Source organism: Poecilia mexicana, unplaced genomic scaffold, assembly GCF_051168715.1.
Source record: "Poecilia mexicana isolate PSO_F unplaced genomic scaffold, ASM5116871v1 scaffold_16, whole genome shotgun sequence".
NCBI classification, from domain to species: domain Eukaryota; kingdom Metazoa; phylum Chordata; class Actinopteri; order Cyprinodontiformes; family Poeciliidae; genus Poecilia; species Poecilia mexicana.
In genome coordinates, this window is record NW_028263385.1 from 6,650,519 (window position 1) to 6,677,694 (window position 27,176).

At 37.3% G+C, this 27,176-nt stretch overlaps 1 protein-coding gene across 1 annotated transcript; it reads left to right on the forward strand.

The window, feature by feature from the left end:
• Positions 1 to 2,935: 2,935 nt before the first annotated feature.
• col28a1b (collagen, type XXVIII, alpha 1b) lies at positions 2,936 to 27,133 on the forward strand. Its single transcript, XM_014967887.2, has 35 exons — positions 2,936 to 2,989; positions 3,766 to 3,967; positions 6,755 to 7,320; positions 8,524 to 8,544; positions 8,626 to 8,676; positions 9,088 to 9,141; positions 9,228 to 9,272; positions 9,348 to 9,374; positions 9,446 to 9,490; positions 9,572 to 9,616; positions 11,246 to 11,299; positions 12,342 to 12,410; positions 13,278 to 13,346; positions 13,529 to 13,597; positions 13,937 to 14,005; positions 14,120 to 14,188; positions 14,687 to 14,755; positions 15,178 to 15,246; positions 16,546 to 16,617; positions 17,284 to 17,352; positions 17,455 to 17,526; positions 18,129 to 18,197; positions 18,274 to 18,342; positions 18,413 to 18,481; positions 18,580 to 18,648; positions 18,963 to 19,031; positions 19,986 to 20,054; positions 20,212 to 20,280; positions 20,390 to 20,470; positions 20,582 to 20,617; positions 21,436 to 21,472; positions 22,235 to 22,789; positions 24,591 to 24,772; positions 26,183 to 26,465; positions 26,579 to 27,133. The coding sequence occupies exons 1-35, from the start codon at positions 2,957 to 2,959 to the stop codon at positions 26,746 to 26,748; spliced, it is 3,666 nt and encodes a 1,221-aa protein (XP_014823373.2). The 5' UTR covers positions 2,936 to 2,956; the 3' UTR covers positions 26,749 to 27,133.
• Positions 27,134 to 27,176: the final 43 nt, after the last annotated feature.

A 27,176-nucleotide genomic window follows, 5' to 3' on the forward strand; every position in this document is an offset into this window, starting at 1 on the left:
ATTCATGAATACTTACAAATAATTCAGTTATTTTGACAGCACAACATAAAATGCTTTCCATAAAGTAAAACCACGGGGATCACCACTAGAGGGCGCCGAATGCGACCAATTTGATAAAGAAAATGATCCAACACCTTTTTAGAAAACTGAATGTCATGAATATTACCTGAAGCAAATAAAGGTTTTTAAATGTGTTGGTTTCTGCCATGGGAGTGTAAAATTCACCCCTGAAATGATCAAAACCTGAGTACAATATAACTAAAATAACTATTATTTTATATGTACTTATCTATCTTCTTCATGAATACAGACAGTTTCATAAGCTACAGGAATGTTTTGAAGACATAAAAAACTGGATTACTCTACAGATAGAAGTTGTCATCTTTGGACCAGAACCTCTGAAACAGAAAGTCTGCTTTCGCAATCATTTGAGCCTTGACGGCATTAAATAAAGAACCTGTGTTGTTTATTTAATGAAGTTAAATCCCATAATTAGCAGGTTTATCAGATTTTCTTCATTTATCTCTTGAATATTTCCAAAATCAGAAACATCCTGTCCAGAGGTGATGATAAAAACTAGTCCATGCATTTGTTACTTGAAAGCTGGACTATTGTAATTCTTTACTATCAGGAAGTCCACAAAATGCAGTTAAACTGGGAGTTTTCCTCTCCTCTGTCGCCACATGTATGACAGACTGATTAAAAGTCAACGACACAACGCAAAGGATTGTCGACTGTCGCTGCGTTCCCATCCAGGAGGAGTGACTGGTGCAAGTCAAAAACTCAGTCTGCTGGGTTTCCTTAGATAGGAAACATTTAAAACTGAATAATAAACTGAGCTTGACTGCATTGTTTAGCAGTAGTGTTAGTTTATTACATTGCTAAAATATATCGTCTTTTTTGTCATCCTTCAACATAAAAATTTATCTTTAAAAACCAAAGTTTAATTATTGTCAAGCAAAAAGTAAAAGTAATTTGTGATAATGTGAGTTCTTAAAGTACTTTATTATGAAACATCTTAAAGTGATAAAACTAAAAATCTTTAAATGTTTTCGTCAGATTCAATTAGAAATGCCGGTGTAAAAAATAAAAAATAATCCTTCACTGTAAAATACTCCAAGTTTCTCTTAGTGTTGATCACATTCATGGGATTTTAAATGTACAGAAAAAAACCCCAAAATGTATATAGTTCTGGAAAAAAATAAAATAAGAGCCCACTGTGACAAAGTGGTTCAGTTTGTGTTCACCACTTATCCCTTATTCTTTCTCATTCACTTACTTTCTATATATATAAAGTTATAATGATTAATTTAAACATTGCAACTATGTATATAGTTCTGGAAAACAAATAAGAGCCCACTGCACTGAATCCTATAGAAAACCTGATGGTTGTTCCACCAAATGTTGATTTCTCAACTCTCCCCGAGTTAAAACATCAGTATTATTGTTTCTAAATTAATTTGAACTTGTTTTCTTTGCGTTATTTGAGATCTGAAAGCCTGGCATCTTTTCTTATTATGAAGCCTATGCAAAAATTCAAACTGGACGCTCTATTCATCTCACCTGCTCAGCCAAGCATCTCTTCATGCGGCTCGACTCCAACATACCGGTGACGGTCTTCTCCTCCAATCATCAAGCGTCGCTCCCTTGATAAGGTCCAGGTGTTTTCCGCTCCTTGGCTGAGCTTCAGTCTTCCTCCACCCTTCAGCTCAAGTCTTCCTCACTATCCTCTCCACCACCAGTGTCCGGGCCCGATCGGGGAAGACGATCTTCATACGCAGCGGCTCATTCTCCAGCGCAAATCTTCCTCCTGGGTCCGAGTGCTAAATACTTTCATTTCAATTAAACTTTCTAAAACCACTATCTCTCTCTGTGTGCGAGTCTTTCCAGGTTGAATTGACCATTTATCATTTTCACCAAATAAATACTAAATTTTTGCTTGGAATCTCGGGGACGCGTAGTCAGTAGTTCATAGAATAAACGAACAATGTTCATTTTACCCAAATATATACCTATAAAGAGTAAAATCACAGAAACTGATCATTTTAAGTTGTCTAATTTTTTCCAGAGCTGTACATAAAAAAAAATTATCAATGTCGACTTTATTTTTTTATTGCACTTCACAACAAACAGGCTGCACCAAAATCCAAAAACAATAAAATAATAGTAGTTAAAAAGAAAAACATGCAGAAGACATGAGCAAAATTATTAATTAGCTTTAAAAAAAAAAGATTTAAACAAATCCCAAATGACTATATTTTCACTACATTGTTTGAATGATATTCAGATGAGCCCAATAACTTGTAGTTAAAAGCAAGATGTTCATCTCTGCTGTTGTCCCATTATTGCTGAGGTTTCCTGACAAATTTTAAATCAACGCTCTACCAAATCTGACTAAACTGTATTAATCTGTGTAATTAGATTAGCCAAAAATTGTACTCCAGTAGAAGAAGCACTCAACATATTTTTACTCAAGTGAGTCTGAAGTTTGCAGATTCCTTCCATCGGCTTCTGGAAACCATTCAATAGTTAACAAGACAGTTTCCCCATAATATAAGTGAAATAATCTGCAAGTGGAACCAGAACTTTTTCAGCAATATGGAGGAATTACTAACTTCTGTATCTTGCCGAAAAGTTACTTTTAACTTAGTTTGTCTAATTTCAAGTGTACAAAGTTATTTGCACTAGAAACTAGACCAAAGGATTTTGTGTTTTTGCAGTGAATTACATCAAATATTCATCATGTGAATGTGTAGCTTACGATTTTAGTTCATTTTTATCAGCTTCATATTGTGAAATAACAAAGACCAACATTTCTGTGACTCACCCAAGATTAAAAGGTTGGCTGCAAGCCATGGCGTATCAGCTCGCCTGCTGCTCCTCTGGTCATGTCAGTCGGGTTTATAAAAACCCGATGTTGTGGGAACGGAGAAATGCCCCGAAGAGCCTCCGATGAATGAACAAGAGTCACTCACCATCACTAAATGAGGTAAAGCAACATTCCAGTCCAGTTGAAACCTTTTTCATTTTGTTTAAACTTTTATTTTGTACTTGTTTGCAGACAAATGCAAAGTTTTAGCTGCAGTATTTGACATCATCAGGTAGAAGTGGATCTAGTACCCAAAAATTGTACTCAAATAAAAGTAAAGTAAGAGTAAAAAAGTATATGGTAAAAAGTCTACTCAAATACTGGTCAAATTATCAATCATTTAATATTTAAAATTGCATCATCAGATGGAGCAAAATATGAAGTTAAGAGGAAATTTTGGTATTTTAAAGACCAAAATGACAATAATTCATATAAGTAAACAAAAAATAATAAGGTCATGCAAAATATTTTTTTTCCAAATCAGTTTCTTTCAATAAAAAACTTTTTAAACTTTAACAGAAACTGCAGGTGTGTGTCTGGTGAATGTTTGGTTAAAACATGTTTGTTTCTCATTCAGTGGGTAGAAAATCAAGTAAGAGCAGAAATACTTCACAATAACATTACTAAAGTAAAAGTAAAAAGTACAGCGTAGTGAAAATAATTCTAAAAAAGTAGATGTAATGGAGTAAATGTAAGTAGTTCCTACCTGACTTTGCTGTTCAGTGTTTAAATCCAAAGTGAAAGTTGTTGTTTACCTGCGGTTCTATGAAATGAATGACTAACTTCACTTAAATTAAACGTCTGATCCATTTTTGTCCGGATTCTCTGAATCTACAGTCATGCAAACGCCAGCTCTCTGCTTGTTTTGTGTTTTAAACACTTGTTTCTTGTATCAGTCTCTCCACCTGCTGCAGCTGCTCAGTTTGAAAATGTTCCTGCACAGAGGTCCAATCAGAGGCCTGGGGCTTGGGCTTCTCCTGCTCGCTCTCACGCAAGGCGCCTCAGGACAGAGGAGGAAGGAGGCAAAAAGTAGAAACTACAAACTGCAAGACGACGAAGGAAATGGTCTCCTTCTTACGAAGTCTTTGTATCCCATTGGTGAGTTTAATTTACTTCATTATTGAAAGATTAAAAGGGGTAACATTTATTTATTGGTAGGTCTTTAAAAGTCATGTTCAACCTCTTAATAGTTTATTTTTCCTCTGAACGAACTCCAAAGGACTTTTTGTTTCCAAACTTTCACCCACATCGGGCTCTTGTTCTTGTTCTTGACAGCTAATCAAAAACACAAAAAAAAAACACAATCAACTAAAACAATTACACACTTCACACCAGGTACAATTAATTCACTGCAAAAACACAAAATCTTACAAAGTATTTTGGTCTAGTTTCTAGTGCAAATCTTAATGCACTTAAAATAAGACAAAACTAACTTAAAAGTAAATCAATAATTCATCAATATTGATGAGGAACTACCAGTTGAATTGGCACATTGTTTCACTACGATCAAGACATTTTTCCCTTGTTAAAAGTGAAATAATCTGCCTACTTTTTTGTCAGTACTAAGGTCTTGTAGACTTAAAACAAGCTCCTCAATGCTGCTGAACAGTTGCTCGTAATTTAGTTTTGCCTTTTTTCCCAAGTGCATTAAGATATTTGCACTTGAAACTAGATGAGAATTACTGGTAAGATTTTGTGTTTTTGCACTGTTAAACTCCTTGATGGAAAGTTATCAAAATCAACAAAAACGTTGCCTTGTAAACACACCTCAACCTGATTTTTAACAACCCGATCATCAATTCATAAACTTCAAAACCTATTTCAGTATAATCAATTTATATCGTTCAATGAATTGACCCAGAGGGGTAAAGATGGAAAAATAAACTTCCTCCGCTATCAACAATATAAATCCACCACTAAATCTAAAAAAAACTAGGGTAATAACTCACAGGAATCACTTAAATTATTAGACATACTAATGAAAACAACTAATACAAGTTATCCAGACTATTTTAAATAACTATTTTAGTCTTCCTTCGCAATCATACTTCACTGTGCAAAGTTAAAATAATATTTTTACACTTTTTGTCTGTTCACTTGTTCTTACTGACCTTATTCTTCTTGCTAACCTCATAATAAAGAAAAAACTAACAGAAATGTAGGACAAATCTGATCTATGGAGCCCTAATATTATATAGCAAACACTCCTGAACCATCAGGATATCAATTTCATGACAATGAAGCCATCCTGTAGCTTTGTACGACATATGCAGCAAATCCTGCGCAGTTTTTCCAGCGCATCCCTTTGAGGTCAGGAAAACACTTTGTTCAAACTAATGGCAGCTACTTTTCTAGAGCGGATGCAATCTAAAGCCGTGTGTGACGTGTGCAACCAAGACTGCCAAGAAATGTGCACATCTTTTGTTTTTTAGCAGGTTTTAGTTGTAGAAAACCCACCAGTGAAGAGAGTGGGTGACAGGACCCAAAAGAAATATGTCTGTTGTCTAGGGCTGTTGTAAAAGAATATTTTTACGATTATCTGAGGGATGGATGTCTCTCTCAGCGCCGGTCCTGCCGTTCGCTCCAAAACCTGTCGTAGTACAACCATCACACCGCAAAACGCCGCACAATTCAACACCATGCTGCTAGCACTTCACAACAACTCATAGGCGGAAGTAAGAGCGCTGCCCACCACAAATAATGATCCGGGCGGAACACAGTGCACTACATAACAAAACATAATTTAACGAAGCTTCCAGGCAGATACATTTTCCTCGAGGAATTTTAATAATCGAGGTACTCGAATCATTCGAGGAATCGTTTAAACTCTAACTGGGACTTAAGTTACTTATGAGCAAGAAAGCATTGTCACAACTGAAAGGTTTTTGGTTAAAGATCCCAAGTGTAACGAGCCACAAGAGAAAATCAGAGAGATTTTTAATGACAATGAATGTGAAATTCAGGATAAAATCTATCAATAAATGAAAGAAGACAATGAGCTTAAATACCAGGGAGCTGAATTACTGGGGAGGCTGATTAGAAACAGGGAGCATCTGTGAGGAGGGACTGGGGAGGCAGGCTGAGGGAGAGCAAAAGACACAGAAAGCAAACATAACAAAGGAGAGAGGAATAAATAATCTAAAAGATAGAGCAAATAAATTAAATAAGAAATGACTAGTCAAGTAAGATCTAGCTGTAAGTAAATAAACAGCTGGAAAAGACTGATCCAGCATAAAGCAAGAGTGTCTGAAACAGAAATAATAACTAAAGCAAAGCACAAAATGAACTAGTGATCAAAAAAGCACATCCTGGTTTTTTGGTCGTATTTAAATATTTCACAAAACTGCAATGGAAACACTTTTTTCACATCACACACATGATGAACAGCCAGATGCTTCCGCTGGTGCAACCAACGAAGAAGATGACAGGAAGTAGTTGGAGGATGATAGTGTGGCATGTTTTTTAATGACTTATCACACGAACAAACGTATTCATGTGTGATTTTAATGGAGTTTCTTATTTAGTAGAAACTGCAATTGTAAAGTTGTCTTTTTCGATATTAGCAGAAAACTTAGAAAGATTTGTGCACATTTGTAATAGAAATGCAGTTACTGTAAAAGTTGTGCCAGTGCAGAGATTCGATTTTTGGCATTCATTGAAAAATCATAACGTGAGGATTATGTTTTTGTATAAAACATGTTAAGGATGAAGGACAGCATCTCAAACAGGAACACCCTACTTGCCAAGTACTAAGAGAGTAGCAGCACAATAAGCAACTTAGCACAAAAGTATTTTTGTTCTTGTAAAAAGTTGTGTAGCTCAGGAAAGTAGATCCAGTTTCACTGCTTAGAGTGCTTCACTGTCTGTTATTTGCTTGACTTGCAGGAAGTAACTGTAGCCTGGAGGTGGTTTTCATTCTGGATAGCTCTGAAAGTGCAAAAAACAAACTATTCCAGCAGGAGAAGAACTTTGTCTTGATGTTCAGCACGCAGCTCTCTACGCTCAAGATAACAGGCATTTTGCTGAAGATCCGAATGGCTGCACTCCAGTACAGCAGCTCTGTGTCCATCGAGCACAGATTTGTTGACTGGAAAGACCTGGACTTGTTCCACAGAAAAATAAACACCATGAGCTACATCGGCCAAGGAACCTTCACTTCTTTTGCCATCAACACCGCCACGCAGATGCTGCTACAGGAAACACACAAGGAGGCTGTCAGGATTATGGTGCTCATGACCGACGGAGTCGACCATCCCCGCAGCCCCGACGTGATTGTGGCTGCCGAAGAGGCCAAGCGCCACAACATCAAGATCTTCACTGTCGGGTTATCAGATGTCTCCTTTCAGAGAGAGAGAAAGGAAAAGCTTCAGGCCATCGCAAGTTCCCCTGCGGAGCGGTTCGTCCACAGCATGGAGGATCCCAAACTGCAAGAGAAGCTGCTCAAAGAGATGGTGAGTGCAGAGGTCAGATGGCATGGCAACAGGGCTGCCAGACCTGACTGACAGTTTCCAGCCTAAAAGCAACAAAAAACCCACCCAACTCCCAAAAAACCAGCCTGACTCTCAACCTTGAATGAAATTCATGTTGATAGTGCCAGTTATACTAATATATGAGTAACATACTGTATTTTTCAAATAAGCCTACTTTTTCCCCACGCTTTGACCCATGCGGCTTATAGTCTGTTGCGGCTTTTCCGTGGATTTTTCTTCAACCACCAGGGGGCTCTTTAGCAGGAAGTGAATCATTGGAATTCAAAATTGGAAATCAAAGATGAAAGCGCTGATTTTCCATTTAGAACAAGCACATGCTAGCAGCAGGCACGACGCAGAAATTTCTTCAAACTCATATGATGCAGCTTTTAAGTTGAAGGCCATCGATCTGGTAGTGCAGGAAGGAAATAGAGCCGCTGCTCGGCGTGAACAAATCCATGGTTCGGTGTTGGAGACGCAGGGCTGCGTCCTTAATAGCAGATTTGTGAAAAACTGAGAGCGGCGGAGATACCAGCGGCTAATAGCCCGGTGCAGCTTATACGTTCCTAGTTTAAAAAAACAAACAAACAAACAAAAACTGTGTAGATTTGGCTGTAAGGTCTACTCTATAGTCCGGAAAATACGGTATACATAATCTTGTATCCCATACGTCAATGGCTGAATTCAGACTTTTGAGAATTCACGACTTTTATTCTTATATATCATTAATACTTATCTTTCTGATTGACTGCCAGTCAAATTTATCAAGTTGCTTTGCTCCTCAAGGATGAAATGGTAAATTTTCTAACAAGAGGCCGAAGGAATCGTCCAGCAGCACTGCTGTGAAGGACTCTGCTGCAAAAAACCCTAAACTGTTGAGATTAAATAAAATTTGACACCAATATATCAGATATTTACAGATATTTAGGCTTAGGGCCACTGAAAAACAAACAAACAAAATTCTGAGAAAAAAGTCAGAATTCAGACTTTAATCTCAGAATGTTTAATCTGACTTTTTTAATCAGTTGCTTTTTTATCTGACTTTAATCTCAGAATTCTGAGATTTAAAAAAAAAATGTTCCTAATGGCCCTAATCCTCTTCCGCAGATATTCATCACTGTTACTGAAGGACAATAAAACTGGACCAAACTATTTCTGACAGAATTTGTTTTGTTTTTCTTGCAGGGAGCCATCGCAGTAGAAAACGTGAGTTTGTGGAAGAATTTAAACATTTTATTTTGCTACTAAATCTGTAAATTACTGCACTAACAGTTATTTCTTTCTCAGTGCCCACCATGTATGTGTGAAAAAGGAGAAAGAGGCAGTTCAGGCAGTCCTGTAAGTTTGTAATCTTTAAAAACAAACATGTTCCTGTTTTGAGTTGAAGTCACACAAAAGCTTCAACAGTCCATAAAACAGATTTTCTTATATTGCAAAACAGTTTTTTTTTCATGTATTTTAATACTTAATGTTTTCACGATCATAAACCAGCACTTTGAAAGCAAATGGGAAATGTTTTTATTTCATAACGATAAGTTAAATGCAATATAGTTATGTGAATCTCTGGTCTACGTAACAACATTATTCAGTTTTGTTTACGTTACTAGAACAGCTGGGGCAAAAGTATTGACAGCTTTAGGTTGGTTTTCAAAGAGATTTTAAAAGCCAACCTTGAAGCTTATATGAAGTGTTCTTGAAGAGTGGAAACTGCTTGGTTGTTTTTTATCGTTGTGCTTTTTCTGAGCGCAGGGAAGAAAAGGAGACCAAGGCGACGAAGGGCCCCCGGGTCAAAAAGGAGCGAAGGTTAAGTTTCAACAGAAAGAAGTACTTATAAAATGTTTTACCGTTTAATTCTGCACAACTAAGTGTGATGTGGGTTATTTTTAAAGGGTGAACCTGGATTAAATGGCAAACCAGGAAATGATGGCTCAAAGGTAAAAATGTACCAAATCATTGCTTGTTCTGCTTCCATCATCATGGTGGATCACTTATGACTGAACTCTTTCCAGGGATTTCCAGGTTTTAAGGGCACCAAGGTAAGTTACGTTGTCATTTAATTTAAAATGTGATTTTCCTCAGACATTAAGCAGCTGAGTCTGTCTTGCAGGGGATGAAAGGAGACTGTGGCCTTCCAGGAGAAAAGGGTGGCACCGTATGACTAAAGTTCATTTAAATATTTTATTGAACGTCACGGACACTGTGCCTTTGTGGTGAGATAAGTCTTATCTTTCAGGGACCTGAAGGACCTCCAGGCCTACCAGGATTAAAAGGAGAACAGGTAGAGCTTTCAGGAGTCTGAATTTTTATATAATTGTGAGTTATGCTTCCTTGAACAGGTTAGGATATGTTTATTGGCTGTAAAAACATTTTCATTACATTCATTACATTTTTACAGATTTTAGTCTGGTCAGTTCTGTCTATTTTGAGCTCTTTTCAGAATGGCCTGTTTTAGCGTTCTGTCACTTTAAATCCAAATAAGCTGCTGCTAGCCACCCCCATCAACTCAACGCTTACACTCACACGTCAAAATGTATGAATTGCGGACGCGCAATTACACAAACCGTACAGAAAAGCCGAAAAAGAGCCTCCTGTACAACCAACAAGAATGGAGAAAGCTGCTTCTGAACTGTAAGTCATCAAAACACCTGTCATTTCCAGCAGCCTTTGTAGAGCACACACAGCGGTAAAACTAGTTGACCAAAATTCCTGGCACTCCACTTTGGTTGCTAGGTAACGGGGCTGGGCTTGACTGAGGTTGCTAGGTAACGGGGCTGGGCTTGACTGAGGTTGCTAGGTAACGGGGCTGGGCTTGACTGAGGTTGTGTTTTTGCTGTGCAGACCCTGGTCCCAATGCCATTTACCACCCTCCAACACTGTGACAACCCACTGGCAGTAACGTAGTATATAAACGTTCTGCCTAATCCAGTCTGTATCATGCTAAGCTACACTGAAAAAACGCAAAATCTTACCAAGTAAGATTTCGAAATAAGACAAAACTAACTTGCAAGTAATTGGAGATTGTTTTAAGTAAATAATTTCTTAACATTAGTACATTATATAACTTGTAGAGTGGGATAAGTGTCTTGTTATAAGTGAAATAATCTGCCAGTGGCACTAGTCCCTTTTCAATCAATATTAAGCATGTTTATTTAAAACATGATCCTATATCTTGCTGAAAAGTTACTTGTAATTTAGTTTTGTTTTGCTTCCAGTGTATTTAGATATTTCCACTAAAAAGTAGACCAACAATACTGATATTGTGTTTTTGCAGTGTAAGTAGCCTTCACAAGGTCACATCCGCTCCGATTCTCCTGTTCCATCTGGCTGACATTCAGAAGGGTGGGATTCCCCTCCAGCTTTTTTATTGTTCTTCAAGTATCCATGTTCTCCATTATAAGCACCAGGACAGTCATTTTGCTATCCAGCAGCCACATTAAAACAAGAACATTAGGATTTGCCCTCATCAGACAGTCTGTCTTCCACTCATTCAACCTGAAAAACTTTAGTCCTGTCTGCACTAATGGAATGTGAGTTTTGGATTATTGGTAATCCCGACACCAAAGCTGTGAAATCCAGGCTTGCAGGATGTTATTCTTTATCGGGATCAGACTTTGTGCTGTGAGATTAGTGTAAGGACCTGGCCACCATTCTTTTTTCTCCTGCGCTACTAGCAAAGAGCCGGTCTAGCCTTGTTATTTTGTGAGCATGGTCTGATAATCAATTGGAATGAAAGCCATGCTTGTTGATGTTGGCTGGCCACCAAATGCAACACACAATTTTTAACCCATTCATCAATGATTTGATTAGATTTTTTTCTATCAGATGACAAAGAAAAGAAGTTGCACAGAAAAAAACTTGTTGATGATAGTAAAGAATGTTCCCATGCCGGGTTTTTGTTTTTTTGCAGGGCGAAATAGGACCAGTGGGAGACGTTGGGCCTGAAGGCCCAGCAGGACCTAAAGTAAGACTTTTTGATACTTCTAATTTCAATGATTAAAATCACTTTATTTTTTACTGACTGCACAATTTTTCAAAGCTTTTTTAGAAATTTAGAAATATATATATATAGGCCTATATATATATATATATATATATATATATATATATATATATTTTTTTTTTTTTTTTTTTTTTGAAAGAACAAAACTATGTTATACTTTAAAAAATGTGAAAGTTACAATTGCACAAAAATATGTCTTCACAATTGTCACGATAAATTTTGCTGGACAATAAATTGTCCCAGAAATTATTGCGATAAACAATAATATTACAAATAAACCATTTTTAAGTAATATAATGGTGGTGGCATAACAATGCAAGAACACATTAAGAAAGATCTGATTGAAGGCTCTGTTTATCGATGACAGACTCAAGAAGAGGTGTGTCCATTATATTCTTGCTGATTATTATTAATTATTTTTAAGTATTTGCTCAGATGTGTTTAAGGACAAACTGAAACAAAAGAAAATACATTTTAAATAATCTCTTCTCTATGTTTAAATTCAAGCATTTATAGGAAACCACTGAAGCCTTTGGTTTTCTAATAGTTCACATGTGAAAATTTTCATTTTGGAACTTTTGCACATGTGAAACATGGTTTTAGAATATCTTTTGAATGTGAAAGATTAGCTATGGTTTTGGAAATGTTTTATTCATATGTGAAATGTATGTTCAAAAATTTAGAAAAAAATTTCTTCAAATATGAAAAATATATTTAGATATTCTCATTCTCAAGTTAATCAATTGGATTACACCTGAGTATTCATTTGTAGTCCACATGTATAAAATGTGTAAGATATGTGGAGTTGGCATTGAAATAGCTTTCAATAAGTTTGTGTTTTGATTAATGGAGACAGAACAAACTTTGTTCAACGTTTTATTTATAAAGTAATAGCAGGCATGTGGTTGGGTTTCTGTGAAATGCTGCTGGTTACTGGTTGTGATTTAATTCAACATTTTACCAGCTCTGTTAATCTGCCATCATGTGACCCTGCCTCCCTCAGGGGGACAGAGGACTTTCTGGTGAACCTGGACCACCAGGAGACTTCGGGATCGGGCCTCCAGGAGCCAAGGTGACTTCCTCACTCAATCTCAATAAAACATGTGATCCATGTGTAAGCTTTCATTTTTACATTCACAGAGTAAAATATGAATAAAAGAAAAACACACACACGGAAAATCCCAATTTATAGAGTTCATGTGTAACTGAAACATTTTAAATAACTTGAAACTGCAGCTTAACCTCAGGTTTTGTGTCCCTGGATTTGGTCTTCAGGAAGACTCCGACTAATAATGACTTGATAATTGACTTTTCTATCAATTAATCTGTTGATTAATCGTATAGAATTGGCACAATCTGGAGATTTTTCATCTAACCACCTATGAATTATTTTATACAATGTTATTGAAAGATGCAAATAAGAAAATTATTTAATTAGTTTTTAAATGAGAAAATAATTTTATTCACAGGAGTACTTTAGTGTACGATTGATCATTTGTAGCAAAAACTGGATTTTCTACTTAAAAAAAATACTTCTAACATGTGAAAAGCTCAACATTTTCTGCTCAGTTTAACACCGGGGCAGAGTAGAGCTGATATGGTGATTGTTGTTTTTTTTTTTTTTTGATTAACCAATTAATAATTGGATAGAAAATTGTGCTTAATAGGAATTTTTTAAGTATTTGAACCGGGTGAAGTAAAATTACACCACTCAAGGTATTTTCGTTACAACATATTTAAGGGGTCTTTTGTAAAGTTTTGGCTTAATTACTGCTCTGAGTGTATTGGGTTTTTATCAGCAAATTCACTTTTTTTGAGTCTGTGTACGCCAGTTAACGATTAATCGAGTACTAAATTAGTTGGCGATTATTTTAACAATCAATTAATCATGATTAATCCAAATAATCAGCCCTAGTTTGAAGCTTTTGTCTGCTTACAGGGTGAAAAGGGAATTCAGGGAAGAGCCGGTGGAGTAGGACCACCTGGGAAAGGAGATCCAGGACTGCCTGTGAGTATGACTATACCGACTGAATTGGGCTCCGACTATTTCTGTGTCCCATCAGAAACACTGAAATGTTAGTTTTCCCTCACACTAGTGACAAAGTTGACAGAAAAATAAAAAGAAATTATGGATGATTTTTCCACAGCAGTATAAATAAATGTTTTTATTAAGATCAGTATTTTGTTTAGGGCCCCCAAGGACCACCTGGACCCCAAGGAAAACCTGGAATCCAAGGAGAAGGGTTACCAGGACCAAAAGTGGGTAATTCTACATATAAAAACCTTCTGGCATCCAACGTTGTACAAATTTCTCATGTTTATGGCTGAAAATATTTTCAGCCCTTAAGGTATTATTTCTAATTTTTATTATTTTTTGCAGATTCATTATTAAATTAAATTTGTGATTTGTTTAATTGAATGATTCTGTCAAAAACACCCAGAGTGATGTTTGACTTCAGTATCTTGTAAAAAGAAACGTTTAAAACATCTCCTGCACTTAAAATGTTTTTATGACATCCAGAAGTAAAAGCATACATATATTTATAACCTGGATATTTTGTGGGCACTCTATGCTAAATTTTGTCATTTTTGTTCCAGGGGGACAGAGGATTTGAAGGTCCACGAGGAAACCGCGGGCCTCCTGGTATCGGGATCAAAGGTGACAAGGTGCAGAAATAAAACATTCATTATTAATTAAGGATAACTGTCTCCAGTTGTTTTTTGTTTTGTTCTTGTGGTTGTCACATTTTTCAGAACTGACTCTGTAATCATTGTTTTCAGGGTAATTATGGGCTTCCAGGACCCCAAGGTCCAGTTGGTGATCCAGGAATTGGACTTCCTGGGGAAAAGGTACACATTAGACCATTAATTGACTAATGATTGTCATTAATTCCTATCAAATCACTAAGAACGTCCAGTTAGACCTGCTTTTTGAGTGTTGTAGTTTGGCCACCATCCAACAGAGGGCGCCACTAGTTATCCTTAAAGGCAGCTGCGTGATGCAGGAATAAAGACGGTTTACCAGAATGGTAAAGAGAAATGGTCTAAATGGTGTGGGATACAAAATGCACTCTAAATAATTCTGTTATAAAATGTAAACACTCGATTTATGTATACAGAATTAATTTGTACATAAATGAAGCACCCACACAAACCCTGTGATATTTTTTTCTTTCTTATGAATGTTGATGATGCAGAACATAGTAGAACATTTGTTTCAGTAAGTCTAACTTAAATTTTTGTGGAATAGCTCAGAAAGAACAGCCGCAAATGAAAACCTCCAGAAACCTCCACTTAATTTCTGCTATTTATTTTTTAAAGTGTAAAACCTAATGTTCTGTCTCTTAGGGAGTCCAGGGTCCAGTTGGACTTACGGGACCCAGAGGAGCTCCAGGTATAGGACTAATGGGGCCAAAGGTAAGGACTCTGTGTCTAAATCTAAAGGTTATTGTTGTTAGGACTGAGTTAAATTTACACGAGCTGCTGTTGGCCAAGTAATTAAAATATAAACGTTGTTCTGCATTTAGTTCAGAGAGTTAAGACAATTTGTTTTAGATTTGAAATTCAGATTAGTTTTATTTTCAATGAAAACATTTTGATTGGAGTCTATTTATGGTCCAAACTGAAATTTACCATGTTTGTTTCTTAAAATTCCAGTTTATTTTCACAAAAACCAACAGCATATATGTCACCCAACAACAGACAAATGTATGTTTTATATGTTTGGATAATTTTTTTTGTGCCATTTGAGCTAATAAATGGAACAAAACAGTGTAACACAGACTGCTACACCAGTTTAACCGTAATGTTAAAAATACTTTCTCACTGATGATTTTTAGGGGAATCAGGGTCCCCCGGGTGAGCCTGGACTACCAGGAGAGAGGGGTGTGGGAGCACCAGGTCCAAAGGTAAGTACGACCACATCTGGAGAAAACAAATAAACAAGAGCTGGTATATTAACATGTTAATTTCAATTAATTAATTATATAGATTTTAATGCAATTAATTGCTTCTTTTCTATTATTTTTTACATACAAAAGTCCCAAGCCAGAACCTTTGTTGTTTGTTTCTGGTACACCCATAAATCTGACGCACAGGCTAAATCCACAAACAAAGTGATGACTGACAAGGCCGCTTCTCTGGGCCCACTAGGGGTTAATTTTCACTTCCAAAAACAATCTGATGGGACGATGGAAAAGACTGTTGTGTGCAATTTGTGCTAAAAGTAAATGTAAATGCTAAGCAAATATTAGCATCCACAAGCCACATTTCTAAAGTATTTTTTGAAGGATTTACATGAATAATCAGTGGTTGCTGAAACAGCTTTTATGGCAATTAAACCCATTAAAGCTGAATGGGTTTAATTGCACTTTTCAACAACCTGATGGTTGAATAAACAGATTAGAAACAATAAATATGCCTGTTTACTAGGGCTGCAGTTGGTAGAGCTGTTGCCTTGCAGCAAGAAGGTTCTGGGTTTGATTCCCGGCCCCGGTCTTTCTGTATGGAGTTTGCATGTTCTCCCTTGTGCATGTGTAGGTTTTCTCCGGGTACTCTGGTTTCCTCCCACAGTCCAAAAATATGACTGTCAGGTTAATTGGCCTCTCCAAATTGCCCCTAGGTGAGAGAGTGTGTGTGCTTGGTTGTTTGTCCCATCTGTCTCTGTGTTCCCCTGCGACAGACTGGCGACCTGTCCAGGGTGACCCTGCCTCTCGCTCTGAACGTTAGCTGGAGAGGCACCAGCACCTCCCAACCCCATTAAGGGACAAGGGTGTAAAGAAAATGGATGGATGTCTATTTACTAATTTAGCACCAAATATAGTTTTTGAATTGTAAATGTCTATTTTGTAGATGTATATTTTCAATTAAAGTGGAATTAAGCTTGATTAATTACAAGCCCTGCAATTAACTAATTAAAAAAATCAAGTCTCACCACTAAAATACTTTTCTATTCATATACTATAAACATCAATCTGCAAATTAGCTATTAGATGCACCATCCAACAGAAATATCTTTACTTTATTTTCCTCAAATCTACCAAGAACATTTTCTGATTGCTCGACCAGACCGAGATTTTATAAATTAGATGGGCAGTTCTTGCGAAAACATAACTTATTAGTTCTTTAATATGTATCCCTATTTTTGTTTATTTTACCAAGCTGAAAACAGTCTAATCTTCATTTTTATCTCATTTTCCTCTATTCAGGGTGATCCTGGATTTCCAGGTTCATCAGGACTCCCTGGTACACCAGGAGAAGACGGGAATCCAGGACAAAAAGTACAATTCAAGCACTTTTTCTCTTTTGTGAAAATTAGGGATGCAAACAATTCATCGACTTATGATTAATGTCTATCATGTAAAAAGTATTTCCAATTAAATAACTAATAACGTCCACTTTAGACCTCTGTTTTTAGTGTTGTAGTTTGGCCGCCATCCAGTAGGGGTCACCACTGGTCATCCTTAAGTGGAGCCATTGATACAAGAGTTAAGGATGGCGGCGGGGTCATAACCATAGACATAATATTATATATAATATATATATAATATTATATTATGTCTATGGTCATAACAGTACATGAGAGGGAAACGGCTCACTGGAGTTGTGGGATGGATAATGCACTTTATGTGGTTCTGTTTTGAAATATAAACACTCGACAGGATCCTAAAGTTATCACCACAACAGCGCTCATTCAAACGAACTGCATGACGGAGCTGCGTCAGATTATTATGGAAAATGAGCTCTCTACCCAATGGAAAGACGATCGGCAAAACTTTTTTTATTTTTTAAAATCAATGAGTCGTTAATCGATGAATAAGATCGATCAACTTTAGACTACGTCATTAATCTATAACTTGCATCCCTAATGGACACGGTTTGGAACATTTCAAAACCAGCTCGTCATGTTTTCTTTACTCTATTCTGACTTTATTTTAAAACAACAGGGTAATGTTGGTTTGCCAGGACCCAGAGGGCCTGATGGGATTCCCGGGAAAGGAATTCCTGGAGGAAAGGTAGCAATTAATGGACATTTGTGAAAGAACAAAATGTTGGGGATTATTCTGTCTGTTTCTTACTTCCGATTAAAGTAAAACATTTTGATGTCACTTTTTCAGGGCGACAAAGGGGACAGGGGCAGCAGAGGCCTGCCAGGTCCATTCGGTCCAATGGGACCACCTGGTCCAAAGGTATGGAAAGCCTGAGTAGGAAAATCTGTTAATGGAGTTAATTATTTTTAAAGGGGCCATACAATAATAATAAAAAAATGAATCACAAGAAAAAACTAATAAAACAATGAGAATAAAATTGTATGGGAATAAAGTCAAAACATTACAAGAATAAAGTCATAACATAATGAGGAGGAAGCCATATTGTCATAATATGAGGAGAAATTTATAATGTTTATAATTATAAATTATAAATGTTTATAATTTATAAAGTCATATTTTATGAATGAAGTTGTAATAGAACATAGTCATAATATTATGAGAATAAAGATGTATGAGAATAAAGTCAAAATAAAATAAATCACATTAAAGTTAAAATATTAGACATAATATTTTGCAAATAAAGTCATAATATTACTAGAATAAGGTTGTAATATGACTATCAAAATACTATAAAAATACTGTTATTCTCATACTATTGACTTTAGTCTCAAAATTAATTATTTTTATTTTCTAATTGTGTCCCTAATATTCCGTTGTATGAAATTCTCATTACACTAAGATGTGAAATCTCACGATTTTTCCCCTTTAAAAATGTGCTCTGTTAATTATTTCCATCTTAGGGTGATCCGGGAAACGTCGGACTGCCAGGAGCGACTGGACCTCCAGGGAGGGGCATTGCTGGTCCCAAGGTCAGTGGATGTTTCTCAAACTAAAACCCTCACATCTTTCACAAACAACTGTTTACTTATTTATTTTTCTGCTCAGGGAGATCAAGGTCCACTGGGTCCGGTTGGACCAATGGGAGAGCCTGGTGTTGGTTTACCTGGACCCAAGGTGAGACTAGTTCAGGTTTTCATGATCTTCACTGGAAATCTTTAGACTGACTCCAAGTCTGTTTCTGCAGGGCGACCGAGGGCCGCCTTGTCCTCCTGGGCCTCCAGGACCGAAAGGTGAAGGTTTCGCCGGCCCTCCCGTGAGTACCAAACGACTCAAAAAGATTTTTTTTTACTTAATTTTGGTGTTACAGGCAAGTCCACTGAGATCTGGGATGTGTGTCATTTTTTTTAAAAGGGACTTCCAGGACCTCCTGGTCTGCCAGGAGAGACTGGACTTGATGGCATCGGATTGCCTGGACCCAAGGTAAATGTCTCACCATACAGCATGAAAACATGATTTAATGAACAAAAGTTTACACAAAAAATGTATACAATAAAGAATATTGTACTAAAACTTAAATGTTTCTATGATGTAAAGAACCACTGATGTGTAATATAGGTGTAGATCGTAGAAAAATATAATGGAAAAACTTTGCTAATCTGCAGTTGCAATTATACAGCTGTACATCTTTGAAAAGCAAAAGTAGAGCCTCCTGCACAACCAATAAGAATGCAGCATGTGGTTTCTTGCTGCATTCTCAATAAATTTTGTCTTAAGTAAGTCTGTTTGGTTTTCAGGGGGACAGGGGTTTCCCTGGACCGCCTGGTCCTGCTGGACCTCCAGGAATTGGTCTGATCGGTCCTAAGGTAATCAGTTAACATTTAATACAAATTCAGAATAAAGGATTTTTGGCTTTTATTGGAACTCTGGAATCTCTTTCAGTCACTGGAGTATAGAGAGGATAGTAAGACAAAAGATTTTATGTCTGATTTACAAATAGGTTTTATAAGATGCGAGTAAAAAAACATTTTTAAAGGTGACCTATTATGCCCCCTTGATCTGGTTTGGATAAAAATATGGGCAATAACAAAACATGTTCACTACAGTTTTTGCACAAAATCATTCTTGATGAGATTTTAGTCTGGTCAGTTCTGTCTATTTTGAACTCCTTTCTGAATGAGCCATTTTAGGGCTCTGTCACTTTAAATCCAAATAAGCTGCTGCTGGCCATGCCCCCCCACCCCAATATTTATACTCACTCGTGAAAAACGGCTGCAAACAGACGCACAATTATGCAACCATACATATTTGAAAAGCAGAAGTGGAGCCTCCTGCACAACCAACAAGAATGCAGCAAGTGATGGTAAGTCAACAACAAAACACTTGTCTTTTCCAGCAGCCATTGTACAGACCATACAGTGGTAAAACCAGCTGACCAAACATGCAGGAGCTCCACATTGGTTGCTAGGTGACGGGCTTGGCTTGGCTGGGGTTGCTAGGTAATGGCGCAGTTCCTGTGGAATATGATTTAACGATCTGGAGGTTTTTGAAACGGCTCGATTTCCAGACACCAAAAAACATTAACTTATTGCCAGAAAACAGCTGGATGTTTGTTTTTTTTTATCACTTGGGTTTTTTTGAGAAGCAGTAGAAACCCAAATAGAAATATAAAAATGTTAAAATATTAATTTTGCATAATAGGTCTCCTTTAAAAAAAACATTAAAAAACTGTGTTGTTAGATTAAGTTTTAGAATATAGTTCACAAGTGGCGTTAGATTGCTATTACTGCCTGCAATTAAAAAATATTTGTGTCCTGCAGGGTTCACCAGGTCCGATTGGACCTCCTGGCCTTCCAGGTTTACCAGGAGATGGTGCACAAGGAGAGAAGGTGCCAATTTATTCTACACTAAAACACTGGTAGCTGAATTACTGTATAAAATACAGCATACCCACATCTACACTGTTGTTTTTAATAAAAACCACTTCCTTTCTAGAGATATTGTGGCTGTGTTTTAACCCATCTTAAAGGGTGATTTTTTTCCCAGGGGGAACGTGGATTTCAGGGGCTTCCAGGACCCAGAGGTCTTCCAGGACAAGGTCTGCAAGGAGATAAGGTACTATTTTATTCTTAGAATTGTTTTTGAAATAAAACTCTATTGTTTATGTTTTTTAATTATGTGAGAAGAAGAAGCTGAAGATGTTTGTGTTACTTTGCTCCTGCAGGGAGACAGAGGACTCAGAGGTGAGCCTGGAAAAAAGGGAGACAGAGGACAGACTGGACAGCCAGGAGACAAAGGAGCTGCGGTAATGCATTTCGTCACCAGATATTCTATCACTGGTTGATAGTTTGTGATTTTGGTTAAGTTTAAGTATTTAATTCGCTGCTCATTTTATATGATCTGTTTTGAATAACAGGGCAGAATGGGACAGAAAGGGGAACCTGGACTAACAGTGAGTGTAAAGATTTTTTTAATTAATAAATGCTTTAAAATACTTTACAAACTTAGAATTTGAAGCCATTTGGGTCCAAGATTATTTATACTCCTTGCAGATTTTAGATTTGAAATAATTTTCATTCAACCAAAGATTTTGTAATCTGTAATATGTTTTCAAAGCAGCTAAGCTTTCAGCAGTATTCTTTATAAGGCAGGGGTGTCCAAAGTGTGGCCCGCAGCCCATTTATGGCCCTCAGACACTTTCTTGCGGCCCCTGACTGCAATTTAAAAAATAATTAAAATTTGCCCTCCAGCATGGAGGGTTGATTTAAGCAAAACCTTTTTGATTTTCATATTCGAGCAAAAAATGATCACAGACTAAAAATATTTTTACAATAGAAGATTCTGACTACAACAAAAGGAAACTTTGCTCCACCCAGATCTGCTTTTAATAAATTTACTAAACTTGGATAAATATTGTAGTATTTTCAAATAAAGAGTGGTGTAAATCCTGTTTTTATTGCTCAGAATTTATTTACCAAATCTGTTTTGTTTTTCAAATGAGACATTAAATAAATTTTAAAATTGGATGGATTTCTTTTAAGGTGGCAAACCTGCAAAACTCTTTAAGTTTTATATCTACAGTGATTTACACATCAACAAATCTGACTACTTCATTTGATTAAAGTACTGTGGCTTAGTTTATTGGTAAGAAAGAAAAACTAATTTCCTCGAGTCCTTTTCACTTGATTGTGGTCCATGTGACAAAAATGTTTTGACATCCCTGGTATATAACATTAGTTTTTAACCAATCTTTGCTCTTTTTTCCCACAGGAAGCTGAGATTATAGAACTAATCAAAAAGATATGCAGTAAGTATCTAATTTTTGCTATGTCAGCTGCTTTTCCATTACAAATGTGCGCAAAACTTTGTCGATAGTCTTTTAATGTCAAACAAAAAATTGCAATTACAACATTTATTACATACTAATTACATTTAAAATTGCAGGTGAATAAGTTTGTTATTGCGATAAGTCATTAAAAAAACATGATGCGCCATCATCCTCCACTTCCTGTCATTTTCTTCTTGGTTGTTTCTGCCAGTAGTAACATCTGGTTGTTGATCACGTGACTCGTGTGAAGCGAAAAAAGTGTTTCCATAACAGTTTTGAGAAAAACACAAATTTTCATATGGCTAAAAAACCACCTGATCCTAGCGCAAAAAAACATGAGTTTATTTTGAAACTGGCCTGTTTCCATCTGATGCTGACAGTAGCTGCATTTCCATTACAAATGTCCTTTGTCAATATTCCGCTAACGTCAAGAAAACACAATTTCCTACAACTTCCTGTCGTCTTCTTCAAAGTTTCCACCAGTAGTAACATCCAGTTGCTGATCACATCGTGCAATGAGACAAAAGTTGCAGTTTTGAAAAATACATCAATTTTAATATGACTGAAAAACCACCTCATCCTAGTGAAAAACGCATGAAGCAAATTTATTTTTGTATCTCCAATTTGTGCAAATTTTTAGTCAATGGAAACGCAGGAAGTCAATGGATGCTGAGCGTGACTTCCTCTTATCAATGTAAACCCTCTTCACCCTCCTCTGTTTCATCTGCTCTTCCTCATCAGACTGCACCAAGCCCTGCAACCAAACAGCTCTGGAACTGGTCTTTGTAATCGATAGCTCAGAGAGCGTAGGGCCTGACAACTTCAGAGTGATCAAAGACTTGGTGAACGCCGTGGTGGACCGCACCACAGTCAGCTGGAGCGCAACGCATGTGGGTGTTGTCCTCTACAGCAACATTAACATAGTCGTGGTCAACCTCAACCAGGAAGCCACGGCGGACGACGTCAAAACCGCAGTTAACGCCATGAACTACGTGGGCGAGGGAACCTACACGGGCAGCGCCATCGAAAAAGCCAACCAGTTGTTCATGGCAGCACGGAAGGATGTGAGGAAGGTGGCGGTCATCATCACAGATGGACAGACTGACACGAGGGACGTGGTCAGCCTGGAGAGCGCGGTCCTGAAAGCTAATGCAAGTCAAATTGAGAGGTTTGTTATCGGCATTGTGAATGAAAGTGACCCCAACTCAGACGACTTCAAGAGGGAGCTCAACTTCATCGCCTCAGATCCTGACCAGGATTACATGTTCCTGATCAAAGACTTCAAAACGCTTATAGGTGACATGTTTATAATCTTATGGCATTTTTTTTTACCTATAGCACCAAGCTACAGTTTGAACCAATTGTTTCCAAACACTAACATGTTTTTCCTCACATTAAATCACTCTAAACTTTTCCTATTCAACTCAGTTAATATCAATAAAATATTCATGCTTGGTAAATGCCAGGATATTAGGATTTTGCACAATTTTTTCCAAAGTCAGAAGCTTACATGCACTGCTCCATTTTATGAGTCTGTTAAAAAAAAGAAAGAAAATTAGCCAAGAGAATTGCGACTGCTTTCACTATGTAACTTATTCATTAAAAAATGTCAGTTTCAAACTAAATAATTAGCTAGCAAGCTAAATATTTTATTAGGATGCGTTCACACTGCAGCCTGAAGTGACTCAATTCCGATTTTTTTGACGTAATGTGACCTGTATCCGATCTTTCCATGGCAGTGTGAGCAGCACCGGTCGGATTCTTTTTCGAACGTGACCCATATCCGATACGTATCCGATTCAAATGCGACCTAAAGTTCAGGTTGCCTTCATCCGAACTGAACGTCACTGATTCTCAACAAATCTCACTATTATGCGTCCTGATACGCGCAAGTGGGAAGAAAAACAACAACCATGACGGATTATATGAGGATTAAGTTGTTAATATGCTGCTCTGGCCGGACAACAACTTGAAATATGTAAGCTAAGCTCCACCGTTAGCCTCCATGTTTACTTCCACGAACACTGAGCACTTCTTCTTTTTATGGCAGTTGGCAGAACACTTGGAACGCTGAAGCTATTGCGCCCTCTACTGCGCATGCGGGACACTTTCAGGTCGTTTGCCCGTTTACACTGCAGAACGCATACAGGTCGCATTTACTGGCAGTGTGAACGCCCTGGCAAAAAAATCGGAATTGCCAAAAAATCTGAATTGAGTCACTTCAGGCTGCAGTGTGAACGCACCCTTAGTGAACTGAATATTTAGCTTCAAAACAAATAATTAGCTTCCAAGCTAAATATTTAGGTAGCAAATATTTGTTCTGGAGATTTAGTTTGCCAACTAGATATTTATGCTGAATTTAAACTAAATATTTTGCTGTTGAGGTAAATATTTAGTTGGCAGTGTGGAGCAAAATATTTAGTTTGTAAACATTTAGCTTTTTATGTAAATTACATTTATGAATGCCCAACAGCTACCTGTGGTACATTCAAGCACACTTTGTACAACTCCTTTAAACTTTTTCTGTCCCAAATATCTCTTATATTTATTTAGTTTGAAGCTAAATATTTAATTGGCCAAGTATGATCCAAATTAACTATTTAGTTGAACTAAACATACAGTTAAATATTTAGGAAGCAAGTATTAAGTTTTGAACTAGATATTAAGTTTGCTAAATATATAGGTAAATATTTAGTTTGGAGCTAAACATGTATATTGTAAATTAAACATTTAACTTGTTAAATATTTAAATTTAAACTGACATTTTTAAATTAATGAATAACATGGTGAAAATATGACTGATTTTTTTCTCTTTTCACAATTGGTCAAATTATTTGTTTTAATGTTTGACTAATCTAAAAATATAACTTTTAAAGCCCATTCAAAATATACAACTGCCATTTTGCAACACATTGTGGCACCAGAGAGCAGATGTTCCCATAAAAATTCATTTCCTGCATGTGTAGTGGATATTTAGACAAAAAAAAAATGCATAAATAGGTGTGCATACTTCAGACTGAGTTTTGCTAGAAGAACTGCTGGTCTGAATGAAACCCACCGGAGCTTCAGGCTCATAGTCGATCTTTTGGTTTTGCAGCGCTTGAGGAAAGACTCATGCGTTGTGTCTTTCAAGAAGGACAGCCTGACCTGTTTGACCCCGAAAAGGTAGCCACATTTCTTCTTCCTGGGATTCCACAAGGGACTGGTGGACGAGCTCCATTTAGGACGGGAGGAGACACTCCCACTTTCCCAGGAGACTTCAGGAGGGTCAAGATAGTGGTAAGAAAAATGAACTTTTTCTCTTATCTTGGTCACAACAGTTCAACTTTACCTTATCAGTAGCTGCTTTTCCACTTCAATCTCTTTAGAACTTTAGAGCTATTCCGGTAATGGCAAAAAACACAATTTTACACATGAATATGTTTATTTACACGATAAATCATTAGATAACATGCCGTGACATCATCCTCCTACCACTTCCTGTCATCATCTTTGTTTTTTCTGTCAGCAGCAACATCTGGTTGTTGATCACATGACTTGTGTGATGTGGAAAAAAAGAAAAACGATCCATTACAGCAGGGGTCCCCAAACTACGGCCTGCGGGCCAGATCCGGCCTGCCTCCTCATTTGGTCCGGCTCCCTGAACAATACCAGAGAGCATTCAGTGTTTTTTTTCATATATATGTGGATTTTTCTTCAACCACCAGGGGGGCTCTTGAGCAGATATGAAACTTAGTTTCCCTCAATGGAATATATACTAGTCAGTACCAGTCACCGTTTCGCTCACGGTTTTTTTCCATTTGCATTCTGGGTAAAAATCTACCTACAAACGCGAATATGTCGTCGGCAGTAATCCATCCACCCCCCCCCCACCCCACCCCCCACCCCGGTCCACAGTTTCACTCTCCCTCCACCCCCCCACCCCCCGTCAACAAAACTTTTCTAAGGTTTCTTTCTCGAAAAACTAAGACCGGCCCCCGACCAGGGCCACATGACTGGCCCTCCTGCGAGGGCCAGTCATGTGGCCCTCGCAGGAAAAAGTTTGGGGACCCCTGCATTACAGTTTCTACTAAATACACTAATTTCGATTCAGCTGAAAAATCACCTCATCCTAGAGCAAAAAACCTTTCATAGAAAAATGCTTTTCGAGATTGGTGTGTGTTCATTAAGCAGATTTATTTTCGTAATTCCAATTTGGGCAATGTTATTAATGGAAGCACAGCACATGTGCTGACGTATTTTCTACTTGTTATTATAACAACTATATTTCTATTGACCATAGAATTTTACAAATTAGAATTACGAAAATAAATGTGTTTAATGGAAACGCCAATGTCAAAAAAACTCACGTTTTTTCATAAAAAGATTTTGGGCTAAGGTCAGTTTTTTTTCAGCTGCATCGAAGTTGGTGTGTTTTGCAAAACTGCAATAGAAACATTTTCGCATCACACGAGTCATGTGATCAACAACCAGATGTTACTACTGGCAGAACCGATGAAGAAGACTTACAGCGTTAAACAGCGTTGTTTTTCAACATTAGCGGAATATTGACAAGGTTCTGCGCCCATTTGCACAGTTGTCCCCATTTGTAATGGGGACATAGATAAGTCTCCTTCTTTATGGAGGGGGTCACACTTGCTGATGAGCAGTTTATTAAGTTCATTTAAATATATATACATTTTTTAACAGCCAGGTTACCCAGCATCCCAATTAGAGCCGGAGTTGGTCCTTCCCGAGATACCAAACACAGACGAGGACAGAAATCCTTCAGAACCTGAGAGGTTCCCCTTCTTTGACAGGGAGCTTTACCGACCTGTAGAAGAGTTCCTCCTACCGTTTGATGCAAACAAACCCAAACACCAACAGCCTGGAGCCAACGGACAAGCCGGTGCTTCAACGAGGGCTCTGACCAAGAAAGATTCGTCTTTGGCGATTTCTCCTCCACTAAAGCCCTCAGACACCTGGAGATCAGGTACAATATTTGGACTGAAGAACAGTTTTTGAGTTTAATCTGTGAGGAGCCAAGTTATCTTTCCAGACCAAATATTGTTTTCCTGAGATCTGTGACATTTTTTCCACTAACAGCGGGTTGCAGCCAGAACCTGGATCCAGGCCCATGTCGGGACTACGTGGTGAAGTGGTACTATGATGCCACATCGAACTCCTGCGCCCAGTTCTGGTTTGGCGGCTGTCAAGGAAACCAAAACCGGTTTGATACGGAGAAGAAATGTAGAGAAACCTGTGTAAAGGTCTAATCCTCTTAGCAATAAAAATGTATGTTATTACGTCAACACTAGTGAAACATTTTGGTCTGATATACATGTGACTGTTCCAGTAACTTCTCTTTAGTGCTTTCATTTCTCTTTATTATTGAGCATTATTAACCATGAAGTGATTAGATCAAACCGACAAAGGATTACAATATTACATTGCAAGAGGATGGTCATGAATAAATGTATGTTTTCTTTATACTGTTGACAGGAAATGTTGTATTGTGTGAATAAAGCTGTAGCGCAGGAAAGGATGGGTCTGCCAAGACTGCAATCTCTCCTGGTGGTTGATGAAAGATTTGTACTAACAGAAACTTTAAATATGAAAAAGGCTGCCAAAAATTGAATAAAATGAATTCAATTAACAGGTCATGATTTCTAGAAATTGTCTTTGCATCGTTTGTCCTAAGTGT

What these genes read in the sequence shown, in the direction of transcription:
- col28a1b (XM_014967887.2), top strand. Translation starts at nt 2,957, where the DNA reads ATGAACAAGAGTCACTCACCATCACTAAATGAG. An exon ending in ACTCACCATCACTAAATGAG is followed by an intron (nt 2,990 to 3,765) that starts GTAAAGCAACAT and finishes TTCTTGTATCAG; the next exon opens with TCTCTCCACCTGCTGCAGCT. An exon ending in AGACTTCAAAACGCTTATAG is followed by an intron (nt 22,790 to 24,590) that starts GTGACATGTTTA and finishes TTGGTTTTGCAG; the next exon opens with CGCTTGAGGAAAGACTCATG.